Raw genomic sequence first — 16,314 nt, 5'->3', positions numbered from 1 at the left:
TAACATTGGCAATTCCTTCCTCCCAAAAAGTGCCAGCCTTTTGTGTTACAGATCTAAAATTTCAGTCTCACGTTCAGCCTAGCATTTTCAATATTTGCCACATTAACCTGAATCTTGTTAATTCCGGACGGTGTATAATCATTTCACACCTGACCAGAAAGCTTGCTTAGGGCAAAGACAGGTTTCAGAATTTGTTGTAAGCCGGCTGTCAAGCTCTATATTGAATTTAACAAACGGCTGCAGATCAAATATAATCTTATAGTAGTAGTTAAGAATATGTCCATTTTTTGTTATGCATGTCCTAAAGTTGAGAATTAGTAATGTTAGCTTCAGCATAAATGTGTTGAGTCTTAGAAACCGATGCAAAAAAAAAATCATGCTCGGTAATTGTAATGGAATGCTTCTCAACCAGTCATGCTTATGTTGTTCAACTGAACTGTTGTGTGTATTCCAAAACTAATCACCCAACATCAGTACCTGACTTAAGGCTCTTCTGTGTGAATGTAATTAATTCCTCACTGTAAGGCTCTGAAATCTATCGTAAAGCCTTCCTTAGAAAAGAGAAGCTGCTACTACAGCAAAGTGGGATAAACTCCCTGTTAATACAGTTGATTTCAGAAGAAATGTTATATGAGCATGTGTGTGCAGACTTTTGGACATTGAGTGTTGTTCTTGCTGAGAAAGTTCCAAAGGTTTGTGAGGAGAGTGATGTGCTTTAGCCCAAACTATGGGGTGTCTGTTTTTCTGGATGTACATGATTGTATGTTTGGTTGGTGAAAGGATAACTGATCAAATTTGAATGCCTCTGTTTATGTCTGTAACAATGTTATGTACTGCATCTGCACTGACTGCACTTTCTGATGCAAATTTCAGAGGATGAGACCAAATTGAAAATGATGCAGGAAGTCAGTGAGAACTTTGAGGTAAGCCCTGAAGTCATTTTTCTTTGAATCGTATAAATCATTGGTCTAGCCTCAGAAGAGATCAGTTAAAGGACCCCTATCCTGGAAAACCAAACTTCCTTAGCTTTCTGAAAAGAAAGGAATTAGAAGTACTGTAGTGTTTGTGCTGTTTACTCCCTGGTATGTTCTGTCCATATATGTAAACTAAGCTGCAATAACAGTCTCTTTTTAATGTATTGTTTCTGTGATGTAATAAGAAACAGCACCTTTATATATATCAACCTATTCAGTCTGCAGTGGTTTTCCCTGCCTGTTCATATTGAATTTATAGTGAGTGTTTCAGCTCTGATTGCTTTTTGAAAGAGGCACATGCAGGCAACAATCAAGCTCATTTATCTTATGTTTTAAAGGCAGAGTAAGAAAGATAGCTGTTTATTTTAAGGAATGACAAGAATCTTAAAATGCTCATATACAATTTTTTGTGGTTTGTAAAGCAACACACAATTATAGCTGGACCTCAAATCAGTATAAAAACATGAAAAAGGATATAGACCATTTGAAAGTAAATCTTGTCTTGGTTAGAAAATTAACCAGAATTGTTAGTTTTTCCTTTGTTTTCCTTATTATTTAATCTTATATTTTGATTTCCAATTTCAGTTTAGTTCTACTAATTGTTGCATTACGTAAAAGTACATTAAAAGGCCCATATCTACTTTTTGTGTTTTCTCCTATGAGTTGTAACATTTATGAGCTTTTATTTACAAAACATAATTAATTTGTACATTATCATTTCTCTGCTGTCTTTACACATAGAATTAAACAGGCTTTTTTGTCACTGTGCTTTAAAACTGACATGTTAATGACCTCACTTCTGATTCGTCATCCTGTATTGTGCCCTCAATTTAAAAAGCAGTCAGGGTTGACACACTCCTTATAACTTAAGTGTGAATGGGCAGGGCTGAATGTATGTGAATGTTAATTTTCTTTTAAACATCACAAAGTCATATTGGGCTGTTTTTTAAATTATTATTATAGCCATCTGGATGGGGGGGGGGGGGGGTACTACAATGTTCAATGTTTGTTGATGCAGTTTGCTGTGAATTACAAGTGCTAACACTCATTTAGTGTCTGCAACCAAAGATATCACATCCTGTAAACCTGTTTGATAATCCAATTAATTTACACCTACAGATGGACAAGGTGATCATATTGGACTGACTGTGGAGTGAAGAGTATGATTTAGAACTTCAGGATTTACATATAATTTAGTTTTTTTTTTTTTTTTACAAGAAAAAAACTAATTTTAATGATATGGGTTCTTGATACTTTTTAATAGGTTTAATTTTATCCTAATCTGTAATCTTATGCATCTGTCTAACATGTGTTTAGTTATTATATGCTATAGTTGTGTTTCATTCCCTTTATTTAATAGAAGGTTAGAAAACCTGTTGATTCAGGGCAGTAGATGCAGTGGATAGATTAACGCTGGACAGAGAAACGTTGACTTGGTCCTTTAACCTGTGTTTGGAAAAAGTTCAATTATTCCCAGTTATTTTTTTAATACTTACAAGTACTTTTATGTCCTAGAATGTGACATCCTCTCCTCAGTACTCTACTTTTCTGGAACACATCATCCCTCGTTTTCTAACCTTTCTTCAAGATGGAGAAGTGCAGTTTCTCCAAGAGAAGCCCACCCAGGTTGGTTTACTGTCACTTTTCTCTGCAAATGCCATTACAGGTCTGTTTTCCTTAACATCAACCCTTTTATGGCTCAAGCACAGTCAGATTTTTTTTACTCCGATGTTCTGTTGCAAGCAATTAAGGAAACTGGTCCTTGAGATTATTCACCGCATCCCCACAATGAGCACCTACGGCCTCACATAAAGAACATTCTCTCTGTGATGTTTCGCTTCCTCGAGGTTAGTTTGGTTTCAGTACCTCCCTGCAAGTTTTCTGTGGCGCAATCAAAAATGCTTGTACCTGTGTGACACACACTTCCACTACCATGTCAGTTTTACTGCTTTGCTGAGAATGGTCCACCACCCAAATTATACCTGCCCAGTGGTGGTCCCATTGTGCTGATGGATGGGATAAAGAGGGCCTGATAAGATGGGTTACAATCAGTAATTGAGGTAATTGAGGTACAATAAGTGAGGTAAAAAATGACCATGAGTGTAGATACAAAGTATGTCAGCCTAATCAGCTGGCTGCTCGGTGTGTGTGAGACACCCTTTTTTGTATTTAATTGTCACTTTTGCAGTGTGAACACCAGTGTTTCATTCTTTAGATCGAGAGTGAAGAAAATGTGCTCATCTGTTTGCGCATCATCATCGAGCTGTGCACAATGCAGTTCAGACCTCCAATCTCTCAAGAGGTAGGACTCCATATAAACTCTATAGAGCTGGGCAACATGGCAAAAATGTATTATAATACTTTTTATGATGCATGGTATGTCATGATATTTATTTTCTTTCTGATAGCTGATAAATTGTCACACTGGGAAAAATTGTGGTGATTTGTGTTAAACATTTCACATACTCTCCTACTGTAAATCCAAATAAAGCAAGACTAAGTATGCTGTTTTTTTAATGATACATGCGGTTGGGAAGTGTCCACCCAATGATATTCAGAATATGATCAGAAAAAACGTATTGTTACATATTAGGACGTGCAACCCCAATTCCAATGAAGTTGGGACGTTGTGTAAAACATAAATAAAAACTGAATACGATAATTTGCAAATCCTTTTCAACCTATATTGAATTGAATACACTACAGAGACAAGATATTTAAGGTTCAAACGAATAAACTTTATTGTTTTTTGCAAATATTCACTAATTTTGAATTTGATGCCTGCAACACATTTCATGTTTTTTTTTATTTTTTTTATTTTTGTACCAGTATCCTGCAGCTGGTGCAACTAATTTCACTTTCTCCTCACAGATTCATCATTTTCTGGATTTTGTAAAGCAAATCTACAAAGATCTACCAAAAGTAGTGGTAAGCTGTTATCACATTACTTAAATAAGGTAAGCCCTGCCATAAATCTGCTCTGTACTGTTTCAAATTCTTCTTTTTTTTATATACTTTTTCAGACAAGGTACTTTGAGAATCCTCAAGTGATAGCGGAGAACACGGTGCCATCGCCAGAGATGGTGGGCATGATCACTTCAGTGATGGTGAAGACTGCTCCTGAGCGGGAGGACAGCGAGACTCGAACGGTCTGTGTGCATGGAGCACTCCTTATTACTGCAGCACACACTTAACATAATGGTTAAAAAAATTCGCAGGTTAATAGAGATGTTTGTTAGATATGATTAGTGGAGACACAGTGATGATGGCGATATGCTTTAGCCCAGAATGGTACGTGTGTGTGTGTGTGTGTGTGTGTGTGTGTGTGTGTGTGTGTGTGTGTGTGAGAGAGAGAGAGAGAGAGAGAGAGATAGTACCATCAGTCCTGGGTGCTGAAAGTAAAACTGATAAGATCTGAGTGTCTCAACTAATATTCTTGCTGCTGCAGGAAAGTGCGAGAAAGATTATTTTACATTTACCTGTGCATATGACACATCTGTGTTTGACACTTTCTGATTTTATGAATGGGCAGTAGGCTTCTCTCAGCATTTTCACTTTCAAATTGTGTTAAGACCAATTAATTGTAAATAAAACGATTCACGTTCTGCTCAGAGATTCACGCTATTAATATTAATGTCAGTTGTAGTATAGCAATGCATCATACCAAAACAATGCCATAGTCAGAAATTAAACACTTTCACTTTTCAATTTCACTTACCCCTAATTGCATAGTGTTGCTATATGGCAACAATTACTTATCTAAATTTTACTACAGTGCAGTAATATAAAATTTGTGTTTTCCCACAGATTTTTCCTTTTACATTGAAAGGACAAATATTTTCACATCATATGACCAGGAATTCTTATTATGATGTTGTTATTACCATACATTTCCAATACCAATTGAAATTTTATGCATTTGTGGTATTTATAACCACTAGGTAGTACAGTTCAAGGATAAGTTTTATTTGTTCTGACTTGTTTTTAATAAAAGGATGTCTTTAGAGAAAATGGTGCTATGGTACGACTGTGCATTGTTGCCATATACCAACAATTTACCAAATACATCACTTAAAAAAAAATATATATATATTCCTTTATTTAAGCTCATTTAAATGGCAAAAACTAAAACATTTTTATTTTGTGCAAGTAATAATTAATGCAATAGAGGCTTATTTAAAATTTGTTTCTTTTTGCATTCATTCTGTTTGTTGAACTCTCCACAAGTAGATTGAATAAATAATTTATTTTAAATGTGACCTCACACCTGCCAAATTTTACATACATTTTGAAGAGATGTTTAACAGTGGGATAAGGACATACACCATGACATTCATCAGTGTTTATTTCCCAGAAAATTGGTTTGAACCATTTGCATTCAGCTTGCATCTGCAGTGTGTGCAGAACACATTAGTTTACTAGCGACAATTTAAATAAAGTATTAAAAGTTAGCGAATTGAACTGTTTACCATATTGGGGTGAAAATGCACTGAACATCTGTGTGCAGTCCTTTTTTTTTTTTTTTTTTTTTTTTTTCTTCTCTCAGTATAACCACTAGAGGGGGTCACTCTACTCTTTTGAATGTTTGATGATGCAGTTTGAAGTGAATGTGAAGTGCTAATGCTCTTTAGTGTCTGAAATCAAAGATATCGCATCCTGTAAACCTGTTTGGTAATCCATTAATGTCCCCACAAATAGGCAAGGCGATCATTATGCTTTATGGAGGGAAAAAGCGCTTTTGATTAATTACTTTCTCTGTCATTCTTTATTAGTGACAGCTGGTGCACCTTTGAGCAGCCATGCTCTCTGTGGTATCTGCCTGATGTCTTCCCCCAGTCTGTATCTCATTTATCTCCTTTCTGTGCTCCAGCATACTATAATCCCACGGGGGTCACTGTCGCTCAAGGTCCTCGCTGAGCTGCCCATCATAGTGGTGCTCATGTATCAGGTGAGGACGTGCACCACACAAACACCTTACACATTTATACAGCCACTGATTTAAAGCAGCAGATACACTAAAAATCAAATTTCCACAAATTTCCTCTTACCGCAAATATAATTGATCAACCAAGACACTGGTGTTTTTTGCTTGCTGGACACATCGAGTCCAAGACCGAAAGTGGCCAAGACTGGGACTAAACTTTTTTTTTTAAATTACAAAAAAAAGTCATACATGTATTTCAGATATTATTGCTATAATTAAAGTCTAGCTTTGCATTGTAACTTCTGCAAGCAAATGATGCAACTTTTATTTAGAAATCATCACCAATATAAAGTCAACTGAATATAAACCATATCCATTTTTATTATTAAATGGAAAAATTGTGATAATAACTTTTTGATCTTTTGTTGATATTTCGTTATGATGTGGGGAGAAAAGTTCAGTTTTTTTTAATTATCTCTGGGAATCATTAGTTGGAGCAATTTCCAAGTCCACCTTACCCTGAGAGTGAAGACACATGCAAGATTGGACTAGAGTGCTACAACGCTACCCCTTAGTATTTAGTAGACTGCATGCCTAAATCACCACATAATAACCTGAAACATTGTTGAGTTTTTGTTCCTTTTTAATAAACTTGCTTATGTGGCTTCTGACACTGTATGAGAGCTATCTTAGAAAATCTAAAAACCTATGCTTTGTAAATAAAAACAGTAGTAGCAGCAATCTTAAGTGAGGTGAGGACGTGCACCACACAGACCGAGGAAACCTTACACATGTATACAGCCACTGATTTAAAGCAGCAGTTACACTAAAAATCACATTTACACAAATTTCCTCTTACCGCAAATATAATTGATCAACTAAGACACTGGTGACAGCTATCTTATTGGTATTAAGATTGTGTGTTCATATTTACTCTGTGGAAAAAATATTCGTTTTTTGTGTCTTACTTTCTGTTTATTTTTCTTATTTTTGTAGCTCTACAAGCTGAACATTCACAATGTTGTGTCTGAGTTCGTGCCGCTGATTATGAATACTATCATGCTGCAGGTGTCTCCTCAGGCTCGGTCAGTATCGTCTTCGCAGGACACTTGTGAAAACTTCTTTGCAGTTTTAAATAAGACTGGCTGTACTAATTTCTGAATTCTATTTATGTTTCTCTAGGCAACACAAACTCTACAACAAGGAACTTTACGCGGATTTCATTGCTGCTCAGATCAAGACGCTGTCCTTCTTGGCCTATATCATCCGTATCTACCAGGTACTGTGCTCATGACAAAACTACAGTGGTGAGTGTAAGAGGTATTCCATTGGCATGTATTGGGTTTAACATTATCAAGTAATTAGCTACTTAGTAACTTTTCTTCGCCCTCGTCTGTCTGTGGTTTTTGAACTGGTGTGTATGTTTTGGTCAGGACCTGGTTGGGAAGTATTCTCAGCAGATGGTGAAGGGGATGCTGCAGCTGCTGTCTAACTGTCCTCCTGAGACTGCTCACCTCCGCAAAGAGCTGCTCATCGCTGCCAAACACATCCTTACCACAGACCTGCGCAGCCGTGAGTTTCCTTATGTTGCACACAGTTCACACGCTGCTGCTGCTACTGAGGCCACATACAACTGAATTTTAAAACAATAGGTAGTATGAATGACCACAAGTGTGAAGTAAGCACTCATTGCATACATGAACTAATGAAATATTGCTCAAAATTCACAAATTAATTTCATGTTGCTTGAAACCAAATTAGAAAAAACATCCCAATATGTGGTTCAGATGAATTAAATATATTTTCTAATGGCATAATCTGGTGGATTTCATCGCTTAGTGTGGCAAATAACTGCCCATTTTGACAAAAAAGGGACCATTTGACTGACATGCAAACTGGCCAACCACAGAAAGCTATTTGTGTGTGACATGCCAAGAAAGGCAGTTGTCAAAACAAAAAATGGACCCAGTGGAGCCAACAGGAAATGTCAGCTTCAAATAGTACTCTTTCAAAGACGTGCACATGCAAATCTGTGAATATTTTAAGGATGATTTACAAAACTGATGTAGGCTTGATGCTGCATTCTTTTAAAATTTTTGCAGTGCATCCTATGCGCGTCAGATCTCAATCAATAGCAGTTGAGAAAGGAATGCGATACACTCTGCTAAATCATTAGTCCTGTGGAGGATAAATGAATCAATGTGAAGCTCTAACTACAAAGCTGCATCATCGATGTGTCTCATGGTTCAGGGGCTGCTTGCCCTTTCTGTAGTTGCTCCAAGATTTTGATGGCAACTGATGAGGAATATTTGTCTTGCAGAATTCATTCCATGCATGGACAAGCTTTTCGATGAGTCGATACTCATCGGTTCAGGCTACACAGCGAGAGAGACGCTGAGGTAAGAACAGAGATTAACCAGGTGTGAATTAACGTTAGATTCTGAATGTTTGCAGCATTGTCACATGTTTGAGTTGCTGGCAGGTGTCAACACTTTGTCTGACGGATCACAGATTCGTGTTGAAGTTTAGTGGGGATGGCAGCAGCACTGTGGCACTGTCATAATGCTATTCGCTCTGTTGCTGTGTGCAGTTTCTACTGCTTGTCTGAGAAACATAACACAGTGGTAGAAAGAGGAAAAGACAGCAGACTATGATCGGTAAATGTGAAAATGACTGGTTAATGGCGCATGACTGAGCTGTAAAGCCCCATTGGACTGAAGAGATCCAGGTGCCATCTCAGAGTGCCAACCTGTCAGTGCAGCGGCATGGGGGGCTGTCTTGCACTGTCCATCACCCGGCCCCAGGTGTCACACGGCTGCCAGCATCGCTTCCTCTCAGGTCGTCAGCCTTCAGCTGACAAATATGGCTCGACTGCAGATCCGTCAGAATCATTAGCGTCGTTTATTCTGGCCCACCATTTCACAAATTCAGCCATCCTCCACCCCATGTGTCCACCCTGGAAGTTATGTTGCAGTCAAACTGATTAACCAAGAAAGCTGAAGTTCTCTTTGCATTTTCAGAAGACTAGCTCAAAGCAAAAAAAAAAAAAATTCTGATATGGAGTAGGACTGCTAGATGTATTAGATAATCGTGATTGCAGTGTTGATATCTTGCTAAGCTGTCTTTCTGTTTACTATTTTCACTATTACAATGAGTCTCTTTTTTGTGCAATGACCTTCCTGTCCAATCACAAATGAGTTTCATCAATTGTGAATGAATGTAGCAGTGAAATTACAGTAAGCTTATTTTATCTATATCATGTAGTTGTAGAGATTAATTTAAGAGCCCTGCTGTGTTTCAGACCCCTGGCCTACAGCACACTGGCAGACCTGGTGCACCATGTCAGGCAAAACCTACCTCTGACGGACCTCTCACTGGCTGTGCAACTGTTTGCCAAGAATATCGATGATGAGTCCCTGCCTAGCAGCATCCAGACCATGTCCTGTAAGCTGCTGCTCAACCTGGTGGACTGCATCCGATCCAAGAGCGAACAGGAGAATGGCAATGGTAGAGACATCCTCATGAGGATGCTGGAGGTGAGCCTGAGTAGCTGTGGTGTAGCTAGGCATTGATGATTTGTGTTAAGACTGTACAGGACAAGAGCTGTGGCAGAGACGTTCTCATGAGGCTGCTGGGGGTGAACCTGGATCGGCTTTATAGTTGTGGTGTGACTAGCTATTGGTGATTTGTGATAGGGTTGTACAAAATAATGGGCATAAATTGTTGTGATTTTGGCCTTATTATCAGAGAACTCTGCATACATAGAAATGAGCCCTTTAACCTGTGTTAATATGGGTGTTTTGTTGAAGCCAAGTATTCATGTAATTGAGTCTTTAGTCATGTCGCTTTTATTGGTTCACTTAGATCTAATCGTATATTGCAATAGCAGTATATTGCAGTATGGTGTTTTGAGTGTGTGAGTGCTGATGAAGGTTACTGAAACATTTAAAAGTTGTAAAAAACAGTACCCCTCTCCTTTGTCCATTAGGTATTTGTGTTGAAATTCCACACTATTGCACGGTATCAACTTGTGTCCATCTTCAAAAAGTGCAAGCCCCAGTCAGAGATGGGTGTAGTGGATCCAGGAGCATTGCCTGGCGTCCCAGCTACACCTACAGCCACCACACCATCGTTACCTCCACCTGCACCTCCCACACCTGTCACACCAGCTCCGCCCCCTGCCACACCATTTGACAGAGCAGGGGATAAAGAGGACAAACAGACCTTCCAGGTGTCAGACTGTCGTAGCCTAGTCAAGACACTTGTGTGTGGGGTGAAGACAATCACCTGGGGAATTACCTCCTGCAAAGCTCCTGGAGGTGGGACCCTGTGCATAAGGCTCTTCTATGACATGTTAATAACACCTCAGCAAGTACAACAAATGCACAGCCTGTCCATTTTCATACAGACAGGTTTTCATTTTGCTTTGTTTTGCAGAAGCTCAGTTCATTCCCAACAAACAACTTCAACCTAAAGAGACGCAGATCTACATAAAGTTGGTCAAATATGCGATGCAGGCTTTGGATATCTACCAGGTACGATGGTCCCCTGATCATTGTATTTTCTCAACTGTGAGGGACATAGCCATTGCAGTGGTTTATCCAGTAGATGAGTACACTGACTACAAGAATTAAGAGTGGTAGCCATGATGGATTAGTGGTAATGTGCATTACTCATTTTTAGGGATGCGCCATTTCAGTGGCTGATATACTGTTTGTAGATAAGCATTAATTTAATTGTCTGTCTGATATTGGATTTACAGCTGATAATTTGCCACCGTATTCTGCTTAGCGAGTGTAATGGTGCTCTGATGCTGCGAAATGAAAATATCTATGATGAAGTAGTGCTGGGTGATATTGGGGAAAAAAATTTACTACCATGATGATAGATGGATTGCATCGATAAAGTTAAAGAATCTCTGCTAAAAGAATTTCTTACAAACCTAATATTTAGGGATTTAAAAAAATAAATAAAAACAAAACACGAAGCACCATGTCAGCAGTCATGCTCTGCAGACCATTAGTAAAGTGCACAAAATAGATTTAAAAAGCTGAAAGCAAAGTGCCAGGCAACAAACAGATGCTGTATAATGCATGTAGTGCTGATTGTATATCTGATATTACTAAAATCATTGCTGAAACTGAAAAACATCATAACAGTATGTGAATGTCATGGTGTGCTAATATAGATGTTCGCCTGGGCTGGGGTGGAAGTTTTATGCATAAAATTTATAGGAATTAACAAACATTTAGTTGGTGCCCAGCAGTAAACACACTGAAGATGAAATCATTTAACTTATCAGGTGTTATCAGCCCAGAACTTTCAAATCAGTGCATCCCTAATCTCATCGAGTAAGGCACACAGGGTTAATGCGGGTACCTGAGTTCTACAGCCTATCACAGAGCCAGCCCCTGTTTTGGCTAGGTACAGATTGCCGGCAACGGGCAGACGTACATCCGTGTGGCCAACTGTCAGACTGTCCGCATGAAAGAGGAGAAGGAGGTGTTGGAGCACTTTGCTGGAGTCTTCACCATGATGAACCCACTCACCTTTAAAGAGATCTTTCAAACCACTGTGCCGTATATGGTTGAGCGGATATCCAAAAACTATGCCCTACAGGTATGATGTCATTTGGAGTAAAGCGTTTGATTTATTAGGAATTGAAATTTAAAGTGCTGTGTATTTTGAAATATGAGTTGACATTAAATAAAGAAATAAGGCATGATGGGCCAGTCGTTACAATGATTTTAGTCATGTGGCGCATGGGGTGCGAAGCGATAAAATCACTGTAATGCACAGCCTTTGGCCATGGTTTTCAACAGTAATCCATCTTTTTAAACAACATTCCTTGAATAGCACAGTGGTTTTTGGTGCATTAAGCTGGAATTCAAATGATCATTCGGTTGTATAATTATTTTGAATGCGATTAGGCCAATCAGATTTTGGAACTGGAAATATCCATTTACATGTATTTCTTTGCAGATTGTGGCAAACTCCTTTCTGGCCAACTTGTCAACCTCTGCGCTGTTCGCCACTATCTTGGTGGAGTACCTTTTAGAGCGACTGCCTGAGATGGGCTCCAATGTAGAGTTGTCCAACCTCTACCTCAAACTCTTCAAACTTGTGTTTGGTTCTGTATCACTATTTGCTGCAGAGAATGAACAAATGCTCAAGGTAATGTTCTGCTTAGTATAATACAATTTATGACAAGCGTTCTTAACAAATGTAATTCAAGCATGGTATGACAGTTATTCTTTGGTGAACATAAAAAAATTATATAGGAGGCTAATATGAGTGGGAATATAATCTCTTGTAAAGGTTTTCCGTAGTTATAGAAATCCTAAATCATTGTGTAGAGGGTATCAGCTAAAACGTATTGTAGAGACACTAGCAGCATCTTTTTTTTCATATATAAATCTGCTTCTTCATTTACAATGCTATAAACTATGTCCTTGCTGTTTAAATGGGATGGGATAGTGCTTTGGAGTAGCATAGCTGGGCTGGGCCAGTTGATCTTGATCGCTCAGACAGAGTTTCTTGGAGCTGTTGGATTGAGGGGTCTCACACACCCTCCTAACTGTGACAACAGCCATGCTGCTGATCGTGTCTGTGCCAGTGGCCTCGCCACATTAATTTTAATGTGTTCTGTCATCTCCTCAAATGAGAAATGGCACTTGTGCCTCAGATTGACAGCAAGGACCTGAATGAAGGTCACCAGAAAATAAAGGAGCGCAGAGGAAAGAGCTACACTCTCTCTTCCTCTGACCCATAGCCCTGGAGTTTATTGAGAGCATGATATGATATTCAGAAGCATTAATTGACTTGCTCTTTCGTCACGTTTCAAGCTGACAACTGTAATTCATCCTTCAGTTTATTAGTGCCACATGATATCCTCAGACTTTTTTGTGGCTTCCACAGTTAAATGCAAAGAAAACTTACTTGATGATGATGATCCTTAAGCTGTAGTTCGGATGTTTGCCTCAATCATTTCCAAACTATTTATTTATTTATTTATTTAAACGAATGGCTTGGACTTTTTGCAATGATACTAAATGATGCAAACACGTCTTTATGAAACTAAGTCTTATATATTTGTTTTCCTGTCTCTTCCATGTACAGCCTCACCTCCATAAGATTGTAAACAGTTCCATGGAACTGGCCCAGTCGGCCAAAGAGCCCTACAACTATTTCCTGTTGCTCAGAGCTTTGTTCCGCTCTATTGGCGGTGGGAGCCATGACTTACTGTACCAAGAGTTCCTGCCCCTTCTGCCCAACCTGCTGCAGGGTAAGCAGTACTGCACATTAACCCACTACAGTATTACTGCTAAATCCAGCTTAAGGTACACTTGGTGGTACTAAAATAAGAAAGTGGGGGCTAGACTGCTTGACATGCTCCAAAGTCGGCGCACATTTCCCATTTCAAAGAGATCATTAGATCAAACATGCATTTCTGAGTAGCTGAAACATAATTCCTTGTATTAGTTTATCTTCAGTTGGAGGAATAGTTGAAATGTTTTGTTTGTGTGTAGGGAGTCTACAGAGTGCCATCATAGGATGTATGTATTCAGTGTCTCATTCAGTTTGATTTGATTGTTCTTTTGGAGATGATTTAATCAGTTATGTCATCCTGATTTTTTTTTTTTTTTTTTTTTTTGGTGTATATTGATGCGTATTATCTGACTGGAAAAATAAGGACTTCCTGTATATGTACCTTGTGTTTATATATTGAAATTAATGTCATTGTTTACATGCATACACACCGTCCAGTTTGACATGATTTTCAACTCTGAGAACGTTACACTTACAGAGCTTTTAATTATATGCAGATTATAAAATGGATTGATTTCACTCAAATAGATAATGTTCTCCAGTTGAACTTTTTAGTCCTTGATATGTTGTCCTACCTCAAAAATCACAATTAATATTTGATGAAAATAAGCACAGTCATTTGTGTGAGTGTGTCCATAACATAATCCCTGCCATTTCCCTGGTTACTTTATTGTGGTTCCACCCACATGTCATTTTGTTCGATTAAAGCAGTTTACTCCAAAAATTATAGATGATATGCTCAGGTGTTGGATTTATAATGATATTAATAATGACGTTATTTTGTTATGTTTGATATCAACATCAACTAGCTTTTCTCAGACATTATGTTTTCTAGCTAAAAATAGATTAAATAAATTGTGATGCATCACAGCTAGTTGTTATCCTGATTTTATTTTGTGTTAATAGCAAAATGCTGAGTTGCACAGTGTGGTGCTTAGAGAAATAGAGCAGTGCTGACATCCTCCAGCACCAGCGCACACATGTTGCCAGTATTACTGAATTATTTTTTGTCCTCTTTTAGGCCTGAACATGCTACAGAGTGGCCTCCATAAGCAGCACATGAAGGATCTGTTTGTGGAGCTGTGTCTTACTGTGCCTGTAAGGCTGAGCTCCCTGCTGCCATACCTGCCCATGCTGATGGACCCTCTTGTGTCTGCCCTCAATGGTTCCCAGACGCTAGTCAGTCAAGGCCTGCGCACCCTCGAACTCTGTGTGGACAATCTGCAGCCTGACTTTCTGTACGATCACATCCAGCCTGTGCGTGCAGAACTTATGCAGGTATGCTGTTTTAACTTTTCACCTCCACAAATTTCTTTTTAACCATTTTACTCTTCACACATCCACGTTTCTAGGTGAATATTATTCCAGTATCCCAATGAAGAAATGTTTCATCCTGTAATGGATAAAAATGGAAATGATAGACATGTTAACTGTATACAGCTAGCGTTAGAGGTGATTCATATCTGATTTTTTTCTTAGTTTTTCCCTATGTGGTTTAACACGCTATCTGCTTAACTTCAATATCTATAACTTGCACCGTAAAAAATGTAGAAATCTTTATTTGAAATATTGCCTTATCAGTTCTGAGGCTATCATGGTTCCAAAGTAATGCTTTACAATAATGTAAATACTTTTCAGTTCTTGTGAAGCGGATATTTTGATTGATTTAATCCCGCTTCTGAACAAGAGAGAATTCTTACATCACCTAAACAAATCAGACTCTTCTTTTCAGAGACAGATTTGTATACTTTATGTATACCTTCTGAAAGAGTTTATTTTGAGGCAGCTGGTTTCAGACAGTTTAAGTTAACTAGTACGTTTTCAAAACAGTATCACAGCGTAACTGGCTGTGATGGAAGTAAACTAAAGAATAGTGTTTATTATTTTTTTCCAGTAAGTTCAAAGTAAATTTTAGAGTTTGAGACACTGTAATCAGTGATTTGTAATAGATTACTTTTAGGGTAACAGCCCTAACACCCATTTGTATGCATCACTGCTTGTGTGGGAAGTTTAGCTGAACATCATAATACAAGCTGCTTGTGTGTGATACTCTTTTTATAATTACATGGCTGTTAGAAGGACATTGCACAAGGTCTCTTGACTAAAAAGTTTGCATGTTCTTCCTCCTCCTCGATCCTCGCGCCCCTCCAGGCTCTATGGCGAACACTAAGGAACCCAGCAGAAACCATCTCTCACGTGGCCTACCGGGTGCTGGGCAAGTTTGGTGGCAGCAACCGGAAGATGCTGAAGGAGTCTCAGAGGCTGCAGTATGTGGTAACTGAGGTTCAAGGCCCCAGCATCAAAGTAGAGTTTACCGACTGCAAAGCTTCCATTCAGCTGCCCATGGAAAAGGTGTGTTGTCCCTCAGTTTCACTGCTGCTATTACTAGATACTGGATATTCTGAATATTGCAGAGCGTGTGTCCTAGAGATGTTCACAAGTCAATTCTTGTGATTGAGTTGAGGCTCAAGTCTCTGGGGTGCGAGAGTAGACTCTTTAAAGAAAACCCTTATGATAAACATGTCTGGTTTTTCGCAGCTTCAATTATTATTTGGTAGTATTCATTATAGAACATTCCTGTTGGATGGATAGAACTGAAGCATCATGAGCAGAAAATGTAGTGTTTAAAGGAAAGAGGCTAAACAACTCGAAACTCTTGGTTGGTCTGTAGTTTATATAGCACATATGCTAGCTAGCTGGCTTAACAGCATAGGTTTTAATAAGTAAATGAACATGATCTGTAACTTAAACCTAACTAAAACCTAGTTAGAGTAAGTAGAATAACCGATGAGCTGAATTAAAAATTGTACTTAGCTGGCGTACTTCATATCTGAACTACATACACTTCAACTATTTTAAGTTGCTGTGAAAAAAAGTTTTTGTTGTATTTTTTTATTTGTTTGAGGCAATAATGAAAACAATTGTTTTTTTTTTTTTTTTAATTATTATTTATTTAATAAATTTTGACCTACCACATGGTCAAGATGGCACTTTGTGGCATATATAGAGACTCAACATGTGCTCTACCAAATGGTTGAGCAGAACATTAACAGAACACATTTAATGCATGTCGCTCTTGTCCTGCCC

General features: G+C 38.4%; 1 protein-coding gene across 1 annotated transcript in view; it reads left to right on the top strand.

Annotated features, from left to right (window-relative positions):
- The first annotated feature begins 879 nt into the window (after positions 1-879).
- Positions 880-16,314, top strand: part of LOC108432011 (transformation/transcription domain-associated protein) — a 112,713-nt gene continuing 97,278 nt past the window's right edge. Inside the window, 20 exon segments of the mRNA XM_017705546.2 lie at positions 880-923; positions 2,490-2,600; positions 2,718-2,757; positions 2,760-2,821; positions 3,190-3,276; positions 3,846-3,902; positions 3,998-4,123; positions 5,845-5,922; positions 6,895-6,983; positions 7,081-7,177; positions 7,332-7,470; positions 8,219-8,297; positions 9,200-9,434; positions 9,887-10,217; positions 10,336-10,433; positions 11,323-11,517; positions 11,881-12,072; positions 13,018-13,183; positions 14,249-14,505; positions 15,379-15,579. Of these exon segments, the coding sequence (XP_017561035.2) occupies positions 894-923; positions 2,490-2,600; positions 2,718-2,757; positions 2,760-2,821; positions 3,190-3,276; positions 3,846-3,902; positions 3,998-4,123; positions 5,845-5,922; positions 6,895-6,983; positions 7,081-7,177; positions 7,332-7,470; positions 8,219-8,297; positions 9,200-9,434; positions 9,887-10,217; positions 10,336-10,433; positions 11,323-11,517; positions 11,881-12,072; positions 13,018-13,183; positions 14,249-14,505; positions 15,379-15,579 (2,670 nt within the window). The 5' untranslated portion in view covers positions 880-893.

The sequence above is a fragment of the Pygocentrus nattereri genome, chromosome 13 (genome assembly GCF_015220715.1).
Source record: "Pygocentrus nattereri isolate fPygNat1 chromosome 13, fPygNat1.pri, whole genome shotgun sequence".
Taxonomy (NCBI): Eukaryota; Metazoa; Chordata; class Actinopteri; order Characiformes; family Serrasalmidae; genus Pygocentrus; species Pygocentrus nattereri.
The sequence above is the reverse complement of the archived record's forward strand: the minus strand, read 5'-3'. Positions and strand labels throughout refer to the sequence as shown.